A 17,738-nucleotide genomic window follows, 5' to 3' on the forward strand; every position below is an offset into this window, starting at 1 on the left:
ACACTTCTCCGGGAAAGTCAGACCTCTTGTTTGCGGGACAGCACTGGCGAAATCTTCCAACTGAACCATAGTTGACTACAGTGCAACAGTGAAAAATAACTTTTTTCAAACAGTGTCGCATTCTGAACGTTGTTTAAGTGACATACACCGTGTATTGCGGTATTTAAAAAATTTATATCATAACAAAAATAAACACCGGTATTCGGTATGAACCGGTATACCGCAGAACTTTTTTCAAACAGTGTCGCATTCTGAACGTTGTTTAAGTGACATACACCGTGTATTGCGGTATTTAAAAAATTAATATCATAACAAAAATAAACACCGGTATTCGGTATGAACCAGTATACCGCCCAGCACTACTGAAAATTCAATTTTTAAATCTTAAAACAGAAAGTTATTTTAAATTGTAATAATTTAAATTGTAATAGTTTCACAACATTACTGTTTTACTGTATTTTTCAACCAACATACCAGAAAAATGTCCAGGAAAAGAAATAATGCATTTTATGCAGGAATTTTACATTTTAACAACCTGAAATACACTGGGACTCTAATTTTGAAATGAGTATGTTTTGCTACTACCAGCTCCTCTTTCAAACCGAAAAGGGAGATAAAATATTACAATATAAACACCATAAAGTAAACACTCATAATTCATTCAGTCATGAAGTCTTCATATCAAGGTTTTTAGTACTAATGTCCATTGCTATATATTTAGTTGGTGGGTTGTCTTGAAACTAAAACATTACTCTGTGTGTTAAGGTTTACAGTTTCACTAGATTGTTAGGTTTATTCTGTTCAAACCCGGTTTTCCCTCATTCTTTGACTCTGGGGAAAATGCTAATCTGCCTGATCTCTGTGTGCTGCAGGTTCCAGAGAAATTGCTCTTATCTGCGTGCCATCTCCTGGTCTCCATGGCGACCACCGTGCGACCGGTGTTCCTGGTGTCGCTGCCGGCGGCGCAGAATATCTTCAGCCTGATCACGGAGAATCATAACCACAGATTACCTCAGGAGGTGGGTTTATGTTGGTCGGTCTTTGGAAAACAGGACAACGTGGCACAGTTTGTACTTGGCTCCAGCTGTATTTGTTTGTGATGTAATGTTTGTTGTTTTTGTCCCAGGCTCACGTCCTCGTGTGTCGAGCTCTGTCAAACATGCTGCTGTTGCCGTGGCCCAGTCTGCCGGAGGCGGAGCAGCAGTGGCAGAGCCGCTCAGCCAATCACACGCGGCTTCTCAGCAGTCTGACGCAGCAGTACCGCCTCCTGCCCCGCCCACCCAGCCATCACCCCAACAGTAAGGCCCAAACCCAATTCTACCCCTTAGCCCTTCCCCTTTCCCCTACCCCTCCGTTTCGTGCGTTCACGTGAAGGGGTAGGGGTGTCTCGATTCTCTTTTGGTTGGAGGGGTAGGGGAAGGGCCAGATAGCCCTTCAAACGAAGATTTTTCGGGACCACACTTCAAACGAAGGGGTATGAATTATCTCAGCGTAAACCGGCTTCAGGGGCAACATGGCTGCCCGAGCGAACAAAAAGACACATAAATGTAAGCATTTTTGGCATTAATAAAGATTTCAACGAAAAGTAGTCATTTGTTTTATGTTACATTCAATCGTGAGTTCATATTTATGGTCATGTTACTCAAAGAAACTAACGTCATATCATTATAGACTGCACGATAGTGCCACAACATATTTTCATGTCTGATCAGGGCGATAACCACCGTAGACATTGAGGGGGGCTAGTCCCCCCAATAATTAGAAATCGCTAAACCCTTTTCTCAAATATTGCCAATTAGAGAGAGAGAGAAAGAGAGAGAGAAATGAAAGTTGCGTCTATGCGTTTCTCTTTTTAGAGTGGGTTTACTTAAAAAAAAAAAAAAAAAAAACCCCCCCCCCCCCCCTATTATTATTATTATGATGATGAAAGCATTTCTTTCTAATTTTTCCACGTTTCATCAGATGGCCTCACAATGTCCTGACAAAAGCTATAAGAGGCATGACTTAAGAATAGAAAACGGTGGACTGTTATTTTCACCCCTACCCCTTGACACTCTGTTTCAAGAGACAAGGGTAAGGGGTAGGCGGAGGGTTAGGGGAAGGGGAAGGGGAAGGGGTATAAAATAGAATTGGGACTGGGCCTAAGAGCAACCAACAGGGTCTGGCTGCAGACTTGCACTTCCACAATTTACGTCACTTGCAGTCTTTTTTTATTTTGTTCTATTTATTATTTATTTTTTGTTTGAATCTCTCAACATATTACAACCATAGCCAGGTGGTGAAGACAAGAAAAAAGAAACTAAATTACGAGGTCAATTGCAATCGCCACTTGCACTCTCCGATACCTGCGACGTCACTTGCAATCGACACAAATCGGTATGGGAGGAAAATACAATACACATTCATTATATTAATAAACTGTATATTGAATTTGATATTTTAATACAGGGTGGCCGCGGGTCCTTAAAGTCTTAAAATGTCTTCAATTCAGATTCAGTAGGTCTTAAATATTTTTGGTCACATTACCACAAAAATGTCTCCAGTCTGACGGACCCAGTGAGTGTCCATCAAGAGTACTCAATCAAGAGGATCCATTTTGCTGAATATTTTCACGATTGCAAATGTTACATTGATTTTAGTTCAACAAACAAGTAGTAAAGTTTATGAAGTTACTTACATTTTTAGACACAATTGACTGTTTTGTTCTATTTCACCAACGAAAATAGTTCCAAACAAAGATCAGAACAGAATTATTGCGCACATTCTCCAAGCCACACCCGGCATCTTTGTTACTGAATGATTCAGAGGTTTGAAGGAATCGGTTGAATGAATAAGTGACTTACCGCCACCTACTGGTGGTTTAGTCTCATGCTTAAGTATGCATTTTTCCCCAACATTTCTTATTTGTATGTTCAAAATTGTATTTACAACATTAATCCCATAACATTATTTATTGCTGTTGTAATTTTGTAATTATTTAATTTGATTGGTAACAGCCCTGTAGTGTATTAAATTTCTTGATCAATTGTAAGAATTTGACTTGAAAGATGTCAAATTTAATAAGGTAAAAATAAACATATTGGCCTTTATAAAGGTAAATGACATCCTGTGGTAAATATTAAAACCATGCAGATTTAAGTATGTAAAAGCTGACGGAAAACTGATGAAAATACTGCTTCAGAATAAATTGTTTACACCACCAAAAATCTCTGTTATGCGACACCTTTTGTTTAGTGGGAATATTTTGTATGGGATATTGTCTGCTGATATGAAAAGTTCACTGTATATCGTAATAACAAATATAATTTGACAGCGATGATATTTTGTTTACTTTTTACATTTAAACGCGTTAAATATTACATATACATATGTAATATAATGTGTATTTCCATCACAGGCTTGGTCTTAAATTTCACATAAGGTGGTATTAAAAAGGTCTTAAATTTAACTTGTTCATATCGGTAGACACCCTGTAATAGCATCTTAATACATTAAGCCGTATTAAGTGTTTGTTTTTCTACAGGAGGAAAACGCTTAACAAGAGACTTTGTGCATTGCGTTCGTATTCTGCTGTTCTGTGGCCACGGATTTGCGGGTCTTGTCTTTTTCTTGCAGGACCCTGTACGTTATAGTAGGCTACTAAGTTAGTTTTAATCGTTTAATCACCACCACAGCGTCTTGTCTCCATTGGCAACACGCACGATTTGTGTCGATTGCAAGTGACGTCGCAGGTATCGGAGAGTGCAAGTGGCGATTGCAATTGACCTCGCTATTTTAAATTGTAATAGTATTTTGCAATATTACGGTTTTTACTATATTTTTCATCAAATTAAATACAGACTTGGTGAGCATATGAGACTAATTAAAAAAAAACATGAAACAATTTTACTACATATTAGCAACCCCAAATTCACTCACTCACTCATTTATTTATTTAGTTACTTGCGTACTTGGTTATTTCCTTAATTTTTTTTTTAAGTTGAGCGTTTATTTTGAAATATTTTTTTTATTTGAATTCAATATTGTGATCAATTCAAAATGTCCTTGCTGCTGAATAAATGTAAAATGAATGGCTCAAAATATGCTGATATGTATATTGGCAAAAAGATGAAATTCTGAAAGCTTATAATGTAAATCAATACAATTTTACAACACTATAGCAGACTGCTTTCATGAAATACATAAAATGCATAAATATCAGTTGTCACTCTATATTACCCAGTAATATGTCCGAAAAAGATGACATTTAAATGCTTAATTTTATGTAGCACAAATACACAAACATACGGAAGTTCTAAGCGGCCATGCATTATTTATTTTTTTCCTTCTTGTTTTCTCGTTATATCGACATATGGAGAGTTGTTTTCTCGTTATAACGACTTAATTTTCTCGTTATATCGACATAACGAGAGTTGTTTTCTCGTTATAACGACTTCATTTCTCGTGATCTCGACATAAAAAAAGTTGTTCTCTAAGTTACAAAACTGCGCCAACAGATGGCACTATTGACCTGAATATAACTGATGGGGTGTTGTAGGCTATACTGTATGTCCACTTTACGCGTTTGGGATAGAATAGGACCTACCTCGTGATCGCTATAATTTGTACAGTATTGTTCATTAGGCTACTGACATTTAATTCATTCATAAATGTTAAATGCTTGAATCAATATGACTATTTTGTGTATTAATGCAAAACATTTAATAAATTAGCATCTACAAGACAAATGCTAAGTGTTGTTGGGCAGAAACATTAAATACAAACACTGTTATCTTCTCATCATCTTAAGAATAAAAATGGTTTCATTCAAATCAAAAAGGGTTTTAGCGATCTAAAGGTCTCTTAACATTCCTCTTTCTGGAAGTTTTTTGTAATTTGCTGATCTTGGTCTCTGTGTTCGGCAGCGTTCCTGTCCAGATGTGAAAGCCGAGATGTTCGAGCTGCTCTTTCAGATTCTCCATCAGAACTGGAGGTTCTTCTTCAAGAGCTCAGTGTTGAGCAGCGTTCAGAGAACCGGAGCAGAAGAACTGATGGAGAACCAAGCGCAGTTCATCGCTGCCATGCAGGTATCAACTGCCCTAAAAACATGTCTGCTTTGTAGAAGCATCAAGCAGTGACATCCCTTCCATACTGATCTGATTCAGAGATTGATTGATTCATTATGAAGAACCACACCAATCAACCGTTTCAGTGTGTGTGGAGTCAGCACAGACAACGCAATGCAATGTTTTTGGCTTTTATAGTCTGGATATTATTCAGTGTTTCCTAGAATGTTGTTTCATACAATTCAAGCTTCAGTTGCGGCTCTGGAAATGCTGTTATGTATTTGATTTGCAGGCATTTGGTCAGTCTTTTCTGCAACCGGACATTCACATCTTCAAGCAAAACTTGAGTTACCTCGAGGTCCTGAACACCAAGCACAAGCTGTACCACAGGGTAAAACTAACTTACTAACTTTCTTTTTCTAATTACATTTTTTTATTTGATGGATATATAAATTAAAAACACTTTCATACTTAATATAAATTTTAAAGTAAACATATTTTTATATAGTATTATATATTTTAATTTTATTTATATTTAAAAATATTTAAATTTAATTATTCATTTATATTTCATATCAATAAAAATTTAAATGTTATTTAATATAAATAAAAATTGAATTAATATTTAATAAATTAAAAAGTAAACTTCTATTTAATATAAATATTATTCATATAAATTAAAATATATATAGATATATCTTTTAAAAATGCACTGGTATTTATTATAAATTAAAAACAAAACTATTTAAAATGTTACATTTTTATATAATATGCAAAAAATGTTTAATTTCCATTTTATATAAAAAAATTCATTTAACTCAGAACTCATTTAATACAAATAAAATTGAACGTATATATTGAAGATAAATTAAAAAATAAACATTAAATGAGTTTGTAATTTATATTAAGTACAAGTTTAATTTAATGTGAGGTAAAAAAAAATTCTTTATATTATAAATTATAAATAAAAATTATTTAATACAAGTAAAAATTAAACTAATATTTAATATAAATAAAAAAGGAAACTTATATTAAATATTTAATTTCTCTTTGTTTTATAATAGGTGTAATGTATTTATTTAATTCAAATGGATTTAGTTTTATGTTTTGATGTGTGGTTACGTGTTCATTTCAGAAGCTGTTCCGGAACACCATGCTGTTCCACTTCATAAATGTTCTCCTGCAAGTCCTCCTGCACAAGAGCCACGACCTCCTCCAGGACGACATCACGCTGGCGCTCTACAACATGGCGGCTGTGGATTTCCCAGCATTCTACTCTTCCTTCTTGCCAGAGTTCCTCAATGGCTGCCAAGGCCTCGACCCCCACCAACGCACAACGCTTGCCCGAAACTTCACGCCAGAGAGGGTGAGTCAACCTGACTGATGCCATTAATACCTGAAGCTCTAATTACGTGAGCAAATTGTGTTGTTTTTACAAATGTGAAGCGCTGGAACATAATCTGGCTTTTTTTGACATTGCTCTGATACCTCAGATATACAGTATATTTTAATGCAAAAATTAAAAGGGGAAAAAATAAGTGATTATTTGCACCAAGAAAATTCAGGCAGTTTTAGGAAACCTTGTTTTAACCTTTTTTTATTTAATTAAAATCAGCATAAATTAAAGACCGATACTATATGTATACTGAATATGTTAGTAATTGTGTGTGTGTGTATTTATTTATTTTAGGGCTGTCAAGCTATTTACATTTTTTTTTAAATCTAATTAATTACACGATGTGCCGATTAATTAATCTAATGAATTGTAAATGTTGTTAATTACACAGTTTGGGCTAAGAAATTAAAAGGGAAAAAATTTGATTGTAAGTTGCATCGAGAAAGGCTATTTTAGGAAACTTTGTTTTAACAGTTTTTATTTGATCAAAATCAGCCTAAATTAAAGATGTGTGTGTGAGAGAAATATGCTAAACAATAATTATTATATAATTATTTTGTGTATAATGCACATTATGTATACATATACACCCCCCACACACTTTACATGGTACACAATTGTTTTATTTATTTTTATTGTTATTTTCTTTTACCTGAGCTGAAACTTCTGAATAGTCCTAAAATAGGCTTCATTTTCTTTGAGCAATTTTATTTTTTGGAATGTGGATTTAAATATGAGCAGGGCGTTTTATCAGATTCACCTGTACACAGACTTGTCCCATTCACTCAGTTTGGATGGTGTCTTGGGTTCAGTCGCGCAGCGTGAACCGTGTTTTAACACGCGAGTCATGTCTTGTTTCTGTCTCTTCCGCCCCTCGCAGGACCTGCCATCGTTTTCTCAGGGAGTGTATCGCATCGTGAACGACCTGCGCTTCTACAGACTGTGCAATGGAAGCCTTCCTCCGGGAACTTTGAAATTATAGCAGCGCATCACCGCTCAGCCAAACCACGGCCCATCCTCCTCAAGGACGCCGATCACTGCTTCGGTGGTCATGTCTCGCCTTTCGCCAGGGGCCGGCCTTGAGATCTCAGCGACGGCGTGCTCCGAGAGCTGCTGGGCTTCGTTCCTCAGCTTCTTTTATGTTTATTTCAGCTAGATTTTACACATTTGCCAATGATCAAGAGGCCAAAGCTGCTGTCGAGAAACTCGTCCCAAATCAGCTGATGCGATTCAGAGTGCTGCGAATCGGAGCAGTGCGTTGCCCATTGCTTGTTGTTTTAAAAGGACTGGTGTAATGGAAAGCACACTTTTGTTGACGTGAACAGATGGCGTTTGAAATGCAGTGGTGTGGAGTTGAACGAACTCATCTCAAGACGGTTTCAGTGTGTGAAGCATCACTGGAGTTCTCAATGGTTTTAAAGTGAACATTGAGCACTGAATTGTTCTTTCTCTTAAATTGTCTGGTTTTATTTTTCTCTCCTTATTTCCACGGAGATGGACTCAAACATCTTTTTCATATCATTCCATCCTGATCCAGGACAAACAAACCTTCAATAAAGTTTTATAATGAAATGCATTCTTTGTCTTTCTCATTTTGTTACTTTTGTTGTCTTGTTTCTCCACATAAGGGCTACACACACACAAGCGACAGAATTTTTTGCATCTTAAGTCTTCATATATATATGTGTGTGTGTGTGTGTGTGTGTATGTATATATTGCCTATGTTCATTTATAGACCCTGTTTGTGCCGACGTCACAATTACGTCACAGAGCTAGCTGGAGGGAAAACAAAGGGAAAACTGGAGGCGGTCAAGTCAAACCTGCGCAGATTAGGCTATATGAGTTTAAAATATCAACTTGTGTTGTTGGGTGCCAGAATTGACGTAGTACAGGCTACAATTAGAAATTTTTACGCATACCTGCTGCCACTGCCAGACAAAAAAAAACGATGATAGTTGTGGATAAACGAGAAAAAGCGAGCGGACTGGACAGAAACTGTCGTCAAAAACGCTCGCATTTGCAGCGCACACTTATCAAAGTATTGTCTTTTCACGTCTAAAGATTTCTTATGCATCTCACTACTATCAAAGACTATAGAAAGAAGGGACTTTGCTACTATGCATGTCTTGTATGAAATACTGTCTGTGTGCATGTGTGTAAAACAACAAACTGACGATTTATGTTTAATCATTTGTAATTGTATATGCTTTGTGATTGATTGTGGCTGGACTATTTAAGAACTTGGTAAGAAAGAATAATCAAATACAGAATGTTCAAAATTAGTTTCTTGGAATTTTAGCATCACTGGAGTTCTCAATGGTTTTAAAGTGAATATTGAGCACTGAATTGTTCTTTCTCTTAAATTGTCTGGTTTTATTTTTCTCTCCTTATTTCCACGGAGATGGACTCAAACATCTTTTTCATATCATTCCATCCTGATCCAGGACAAACAAACCTTCAATAAAGTTTTATAATGAAATGCATTCTTTGTCTTTCTCATTTTGTTACTTTTGTTGTCTTGTTTCTCCACATAAGGGCTACACACACACACAAGCGACAGAATTTTTTGCATCTTAAGTCTTCATATATGTGTGTGTGTGTGTGTGTATATGTATATATTGCCTATGTTCATTTATAGACCCTGTTTGTGCCGACGTCACAATTACGTCACAGAGCTAGCTGGAGGGAAAACAAAGGGAAAACTGGAGGCGGTCAAGTCAAACCTGCGCAGATTAGGCTATATGAGTTTAAAATATCAACTTGTGTTGTTGGGTGCCAGAATTGACGTAGTACAGGCTCCAATTAGAAATTTTTACGCATACCTGCTGCCACTGCCAGACAAAAAAAAACGATGATAGTTGTGGATAAACGAGAAAAAGCGAGCGGACTGGACAGAAACTGTCGTCAAAAACGCTCGCATTTGCAGCGCACACTTATCAAAGTATTGTCTTTTCACGTCTAAAGATTTCTTATGCATCTCACTACTATCAAAGACTATAGAAAGAAGGGACTTTGCTACTATGCATGTCTTGTATGAAATACTGTCTGTGTGCATGTGTGTAAAACAACAAACTGACGATTTATGTTTAATCATTTGTAATTGTATATGCTTTGTGATTGATTGTGGCTGGACTATTTAAGAACTTGGTAAGAAAGAATAATCAAATACAGAATGTTCAAAATTAGTTTCTTGGAATTTTTATCTCTAGAAAATATTCCCATCTTAAAGGACACATATTATGCCCCTTTTTACAATATGTAATATGTCTCTGGTGTCCCCAAAATATGTCTCTGAATTTTCAGCTCAAAATACTCCACAGATCATTTATTAATATCATTTTGAAAATGCCTATTTTGAGTGGAAGCAGAAACATGCTGTTTTTCGTGCCCGTTTCTTTAAATGCAAATGAGCTGCTGCTCCCCACCCCCTTTTCCAGAATAGAGCTGCACCATTACAGCTCGTACCTGCTAAAAACATCTGTTTTGGTTCTGATTATCGTGATTATTGTGCTGAAATCATGTGTTTTAAGCCATATGAGTTTAAACTTCTGATATACGGTTTTCTGAGCGCACACATCCGAAGCACACGGACAGAAAGCGGCTGTCACAGCATGCGAGTACTAAACTAAGTTCTCATTCACACACAAGTTTACATAAGTTAAAAACACACGAGTTACAAAAACAGTCGGTTATGTCTGTGAAGGTAAACAACTGGGAAATAAATCCACTGCTCTGTTGTCTCCTCTGAGGCTGGGACTGTAAACAGTGTTCTGTACTCATCTGTGCAGCCAAAGACAGAACACTTAGCATGTTCTGCTCAAACTTTCGCCATGGCATTAGAGCTGGTACACCGTTGTCGCTTGCGAAATCAAATGATGGTGCCATGGGTGGAAACTTACAGATTAAGGGGCGGTAATATCATAATGCCCTTTGCCACGTCACCAAGGGAGTGAAATCAGATTCGCTTGTTTTCTCAGACGCTTGCAGAAAAAGGCTTCCCAAAACAAAGTTACTGGGTTCATCTTTTTCACGTTTCCTTGGTTGGTAGATGCCCCGGGGACCTGATTATAGCACTTAAAACCTGGAAAAGTCTGATTTTCATGATATGTCACCTTTAAATATACTGTATGTAAATGTAGTACTGTAATGTCACTGTAAACTTGCATTACAGGACGTACAGGCTTTAAAATAACTATTTGGCCACATGATAGGCCTACATACATCTTCAAATATTATAGTCCTATCCATCACATTAAATGTTAAAAAGTTAAAAAATGATATTGAGCATCACAACATTTACTTAAAGGGGGGTCATATGATGCGATTCCCATTTTTCCTTTCTCTTTGGAGTGTTACAAGCTCTTGGTGCATAAAGAAGATCTGTAAAGTTGCTAAGACTAAAGTCTCAAATCCAAAGAGATATTCTTTATAAAAGTTAAGAGTCAGCCTAAAACGGCTCGTTCTAACACGCCCCCACATGTCTACGTCACGATGGGGGGAGATTTGCATAACGCAGCCCAAATGTTCACGCAAAGAAAGGAGTAACTTTTATTCTCAACGTAGTATTGTTGTTGCCGCCGCCATGTCGTGAAGGCGCTGTGTGTGTCGTTGTGAAAGCGAAACTACTTTGTTTGGTCTTTCAAAAGAGGACGATGTCCGCTTCGTCATGCCTAGAGCTGATCCGTGCTGGTTGCTGAGGAAATACAACAACTTTGCGCTGTGGATCACCGGATCGGCTTTCACCGTGGACGAAGCGGAGTCCAGCCCGGGGTCGTCACGTGTGGTTGCCGCAAGCCTCCTTCGTCGAATCCGCTGGCCGCGCCGTTCTCAAGCCCACCTGCCTCTGCTCACTCTAGCTCCAGCTGGCCAATCACAGCACACCTCGCTTTTCAGACCGATGAGCTTTGTAAAAATCGGCGTGTTTCAGAAAGGCGGGGCATAGAGGAGAAACAATAATGTACAGTATGTGGAAAATAATGTGTTTTTTGAACCTTAAACCACATAAACACATTTCATTACACCAAATACACAAAATAATGTTCTTTTTAGCAGCATCATATGACCCCTTTAATATTGCGCGCACACACACACACACACAAAGCTGTTAATGGTCTTAACCAAATTACTGGTAAGGAAATTAGCAAGAATTAAGCAAATGCACTCCTTAAACATTAGACAATATTCAGCAGTTATGCTACTACGAAATGTTAATATTTTAATTGTATTTTTATCTAGCCCCCGATAGTTAAAATAACTATGTACAACTTGAATAAAGCTCAAAGAATAATCATCAGTTATGCTAGTAGCCTACCTAGCCCCCGATAATATAATCACGTACAACTTGAATAAAGCTGAGACAATAACCAGCGGTTATGACCAGTACTAGGCTTAGTATGCTAAAGTCAAGCAGCTAGTCAGAAATCTAAATTCTCACCTGATGTGCCCTATGCTTCATCTAACCTGAGATCTAGTATGCACTGGATGCAGATTTGCAGAAACATAGCCTTCACTTAATCTACTTGAGAAAATTATTTCAGAGTAATCAGAATAAATTCAAACATAATTAACCAGTATAATCAAGATACTAATTCAAGCATTATATCATTCAATAATAAAGTGTTATAGCGAAAACTACACACAGCAATTGTGTGGGAGATCTGTCTACAGATTGCTTGATCTCTTTGTCACTCTCCCTTAAATATATATATATATATAAAATTTTTTTAAAAAAACTTACCAAATGGTAGGCTACTATTGCAGGGGTTTTAGCATATCACTTTTGGGGGTTGCAAGTGATTAAGATTTCTGTGGGAGGTATATGTATTTCATTTACATAGGCTACAGGAGGTCATTTGTGTGAAAGACCTGGGAGTAGTCGGTTTTCAATATTCATGGCTGTCTGTTCTATTGTTAAGAGAATGAGACATTTTTATCAGACACACACAGACCTTTCAAACAACATCAAACAGCTGCATTGTTTTCATTAACTCTGCTTAGGAAAAGTGGTTTTGGTGATCTCTGTAATGTCTTGTGTTCAGATGGAAATGAGGGGAGAGTGAGTAAAGGGAGTGGATCTGGAGCATCATACATAAGGTGTGAAACTTTTGTCTCTCTCAGTTGGGTGTGTTGTCTTTAATGAAGGTCTTGTGAGACCGCTAGAGTTCAGGTGTTGATTCTTGTTAAGAGTTCTTTTGTCTTTTCAGGCTGTGGTCCAGACAAATGGCATCAATCTTACAGTGATGAATCATGATGAATTGCATGGTGTTGCTCCACACTCTTAAAAATAAAGGTGCTTCAAAAGGTTCTTCAAGCGATGCCATAGATAGAAGAACCATTTTTGGTTCCACAAAGAACCATTCAGTCAAAGGTTCTTTAAAGAACCATCTCTTTCTTACCTTTTTATAATCTGAAGAACCTTCTTTCACCACAAAGAAGCTTTTGTCAAACAGAAAGGTTCTTCAGATGTTAAAGGTTCTTTATGGAACCATTTAGACAAAAAGGTTCTTCTATGGCATCGTGAAGCACCTTTATTTTTAAGAGTGCAGAGTGGTGTTTTTGAATATCTGATGAGAAATACAATAATGAATGCATCTCTAGCACAGTGAAGCATGGAGGAAGATGTGTGCGAGGAGGGAGAAGTGTTGTGATGTGAGGAGCCTTTCAAGCTGCTTCACTGTGAAGTCAATTGATGCTTTGGAGTGTAAGATTGCAGAATGGCTTGCTTGTCACAATTGAAACGTTATCAAAAGAGGAGCAAACAGACGTGTTCTCTCTCGCTCTCTCTCTGCCCACATTGCAAAGACGTGGCTTGAGAACAAGTTCATCAGGCTCATGTTTGGTCTGGTCAGAGTCCAGTTTTAACCCCCAATAAAGAATATTTTGGTCTCCCATTAATTGTGACTGCTCTAAACCTGAAACATTTCTCATACATTTCACTTAAAATGATCATTCATTTTCATTACTGGCTAAATCAATTAACACTAAAGTGATAATTGGTAATACAAAGCTTTGCTTGCTGAATAAGTAAAATCAATATTGACCATATATCTGTTCTCCTTTCATCACCATGATAGTAACAGAAACTATTCTGAAGTAGCATAGCAAAGCATTAAACCCTATTAAATGTCCCACTGAACATTAACTTTGAGAAGAAAAAACCCATTATACAACTCGATTTGAGCATTTACTTCTACCTTTTGTGTGTCATGGCAAAGCATGCGGGGAAACATAAAGCCCAGCCCAGTTTTGGTAAAATTTATGTTGGTCTAAATGAAAAGAAAAAAGTGAATTAATATCAAAACAATGAAAAAATTCTGAAAATGTTTCATGAACTCAACAGAAAGTTCTAAATACTCATAAAAGTTCATTTAATTGAACTAATTTAAGTTTGCCCTGCTCAAATCGAATAATTCTTTTGAACATTAGGGTTTACATGAACTGTCTGAAGCCATCAGTATTGAGTGGAACAACATTGACTGTTCTTTCTGTAAAAAGCTGTCTGTACGTTTACCCACACAGCTTAAACATTTAGAGAAAACAAACAGAAGGCTATCCTGTACTTTATCCACAGCATTTACAGTATTTGTGCAATTCTTTCCTGAACAGTGATTTGTGGGATAAATGTGTGCCCACCTTTGTTTTTCGCCTTGCAAAAGTATTAATACCCCTTCTTTTTTAATTTTGACATTTTATGTTGCTGCCTTATGTTAAACTTCACATCAGTCTATACTTCATACACCACAATGACGAAGCAAAAAACTTAAGATTGTAAAGTGTTCCTGGCAAACCTTCTATTCAACTTGTCATTCCAGTGGGACGTCCCTGGGAATCTGTTTACATCCGCTTCATGTGGAGGCAAGTTCTTTTTAGACTCTTTTCTTGTTTCTGGAATTTACACTAAAACAAATCTTGACATCGTTTACATTGCAACCTCTATCATAAAACCCCTAAATCAAAAATGGAATTTGTTTAAGTTCGATCAGCCGTAAAATTTACGGTAAAAAAACGGCAGCTGTGGTTACCGGAATTTTACCGTAAAAAATACGGTAGCAACGTTTTAGGTTTTGCGGTTTTAACTTAAATTTACAGTTAAATACCGTAATTTAATTTGATATAATGTTAATATACCAACCTATTGAAGTACTGAAATCTGTTTTGTATCTTTGTAATACACTGATAACCACCAAATGCAGGTGGTGATGAGAAAGTCACATGATGAACCAATGCCCATCACAAGCAGCTTTTAAATAATAACAAATATAGAAGGTGCACAGCGTCATTCACACAAACACTAAACACCATCATGGTAACACACATGAAACTGAAATAATGCAATAAACATTCATTTAACAACATTAGGTGTAACACTCAACCCTAATATACAAAACTGATAAGAAAAAACTAAGAAGAAACATAGTTATTTCAACAAAAAAACAAAATTTGAAATGTAACGCAGGGAATTCTGGGAATGTCAATTTACGGTTATTCATTGTAAATTATACGGTATTTTTCACTTCCAAAAACGCTATACTACCGTAAAATTGATGTCCAATACATGTAATGTCCAATACAGTTTTTCACCGTATATAGTAGGGGAATTTACCGTTAACCATTTAACAGGCTTTTACTGTAGCATTTTTACAGTCTTTTACCGTTAAATTCACGGTCATTTTTTACAGTGTAGATTATTTAACTGATTGACAAATAAAGCACATTTTAGACAGCTGTAGGCCTACTGTGGTAAATGAGGGACACTTACAGTACATTCCATCACTGATGGTGGGTTTACGTTTACTGAAGGAAGATATGTCAGCTGGGTTGAATTTCATGTAGGCCTAATTTTGTCAAATTCTCTTCTTAATATCTCCATCTCACTCATTATGATACCCTTTCTATGTTGTTTGTCTCACATTATCAGTGATCAGGGCCAGTTATACAGTTTTCTGTTAGCAGTTAATGTGATTGGAATCGCCTGTTTGAAGTCTGTTCTGTGTGTGTTTGTTCTCCTGCAAAGATGAACATTTATTGTTTTGTCTCTCTGCCAGCCATCGATTTAAGTGTTTGTCCTTCGACCTATAACTTCACTTTTAGGACAAATAGCTGAAAAGTTCAGACAGAATCTGACAAAACCTGTATATAGGCTTTTTATACTATAGAACAATACTATATTTTAGTATAGAACTATAGCATTTTTACAGTCTTTTACCGTTAAATTCACGGTCATTTTTTACAGTGTAGATTATTATTTAACTGATTGACAAATAAAGCACATTTTAGACAGCTGTAGGCCTACTGTGGTAAATGAGGGACACTTACAGTACATACCATCACTGATGGTGGGTTTACGTTTACTGAAGGAAGATATGTCAGCTGGGTTGAATTTCATGTAGGCCTAATTTTGTCAAATTCTCTTCTTAATATCTCCATCTCACTCATTATGATACCCTTTCTATGTTGTTTGTCTCACATTATCAGTGATCAGGGCCAAAGTTATACAGTTTTCTGTTAGCAGTTAATGTGATTGGAATCGCCTGTTTGAAGTCTGTTCTGTGTGTGTTTGTTCTCCTGCAAAGATGAACATTTATTGTTTTGTCTCTCTGCCAGCCATCGATTTAAGTGTTTGTCCTTCGACCTATAACTTCACTTTTAGGACAAATAGCTGAAAAGTTCAGACAGAATCTGACAAAACCTGTATATAGGCTTTTTATACTATAGAACAATACTATATTTTAGTATAGAACTAACGATATATTTATAAAACAAAGCGTTCATTCAGTTCCATAAACGCTCCGTTTTTCTTTAGCTGGCCTCTTCGGGTTGTGTATATCTTTCATGGCTCTCCAAACAGGAAATGGTGTTAATTAAGAGGTTGTGTTTGACCGGTAATCTCACTATAATTTGCGTTTCTTCCCCCCATGATAGACGCACGCACGCCTCATCGGGACACACTATAAGATAGGACGCGTGACTTTGACCTGTCAGGTGAATGACCGCGCGCTTGCGTGCGTAACGGTCCGGGGTTAAAAGCATCGGACCGCTCATAAGTTTTGGAGTAGTAAAAGCGCTACTCGGTGAAGGTTTGGGACGCATTTGACCTGGAAATGATGGCCGCGCGATTTGCTCTCTGCGTCCACGTCGCGCGAGCGGCCACACGGAGCTCCACGCGCGTTTTGGGACAAGGACTCGCGCGCAGCCTCAGCAGCGACACAGGTTTGCTCACATCCATCTCTCCGTGTTTCCATCCCAGATCAGGACAGAACTGGCGAAGAAACAGATGTGAATGCAAAACGTTCAACTGAAGGAGAAGGTTTGGGTCAGGGATGAATAGAAGTATCACGATAATGCATGTTCTTCGACGTTTACCACTGAAAACACCGTCCCAACATTCTGGCAAGGTTCCCTCAGAGATATAAACAGACTCTCTTCCAGTAACGTTAATGGTACGTTCGTTTCAATTTGATCTGGTCTGAGATATCGCTCTCAAAACGTTATTATTTATGGAACGTTTTCTGAAACATTTTTGTTGGGCGTTCGAATAGCGTTTTTTTTTAGTGTTAGCTTACTAACGTACTTATTAGACTCACATGGTTCAGAGAACATTCAAAAGTAGCATTCCCATAATGTTTGCACAACTATGCAAAATGAAACATTATTGTCTCTCTAACATAGGCTACACATAACCAGAAAACACTCAACATTTCCATAACGCAATGAGAACGTTAGCAAAACGTTCTGGGAGCACATTTTAGTTAGCGGGGAAATTTATGGACCGTGTTGCCAACCTAGCAATTTTGTTGCTAAATTTAGCAACTTTTCAGACTACCCTAGCAACTTTTTCTTCCAAAAGCACCTAGCAACAAATTTAGCTATTTTTAAATTTTATTTGGCTACTTTTAGTAACTTTTGGTAAGTGACTCAAACAATACAAAGGCACACATTTTCCATCTAAATTTCACAAAAAGAGGAAACCAAAGATGCCTAGCAGTACATACATCACGTGAATTAAGTTATTGATATTTGCAGTTGTTCAATTTGATAATAACAATAATAATTTAATAATTGTTCATTTATGATACACATTGTTAGTAGCTTGTACCTGTGATTGTTGATCAGTTAGTACACTGTAAGAAAAATATCTAGAAAAATGGCAAAGGTACTAATAATTTTCCAGGAAATTATCCGTTATCAATTATCCATTGTAACCCTAAAACACAAAATACAATGCGTAATTAAAAATGCAGGTACAAAAACCTGTGGAAAAATCAATCCAGAAAATTCCTTCATATTAACACAGTAGA

General features: G+C 36.8%; 1 protein-coding gene and 1 long non-coding RNA gene across 2 annotated transcripts in view; both read left to right on the plus strand.

The window, feature by feature from the left end:
• LOC107550228 (exportin-6-like) overlaps positions 1-7,822 on the plus strand; it is a 29,337-nt gene extending 21,515 nt beyond the window's left edge. Inside the window, exons 13-18 of the mRNA XM_016231468.1 lie at positions 873-1,019; positions 1,127-1,327; positions 4,875-5,066; positions 5,338-5,436; positions 6,181-6,411; positions 7,322-7,822. Of these exons, the coding sequence (XP_016086954.1) occupies positions 873-1,019; positions 1,127-1,327; positions 4,875-5,066; positions 5,338-5,436; positions 6,181-6,411; positions 7,322-7,423 (972 nt within the window). The 3' untranslated portion in view covers positions 7,424-7,822. The remainder of the gene's footprint in view (positions 1-872; positions 1,020-1,126; positions 1,328-4,874; positions 5,067-5,337; positions 5,437-6,180; positions 6,412-7,321) is intronic.
• An 8,520-nt stretch (positions 7,823-16,342) lies between these two features.
• Positions 16,343-17,738, plus strand: part of LOC107550244 (uncharacterized) — a 7,973-nt gene continuing 6,577 nt past the window's right edge. Inside the window, exon 1 of the long non-coding RNA XR_001604640.1 lies at positions 16,343-16,650. This is a non-coding gene — a long non-coding RNA (uncharacterized lncRNA). The remainder of the gene's footprint in view (positions 16,651-17,738) is intronic.

Source organism: Sinocyclocheilus grahami, unplaced genomic scaffold (assembly GCF_001515645.1).
Source record: "Sinocyclocheilus grahami isolate Dianchi unplaced genomic scaffold, SAMN03320097.WGS_v1.1 scaffold393.1, whole genome shotgun sequence".
NCBI classification, from domain to species: Eukaryota; Metazoa; Chordata; class Actinopteri; order Cypriniformes; family Cyprinidae; genus Sinocyclocheilus; species Sinocyclocheilus grahami.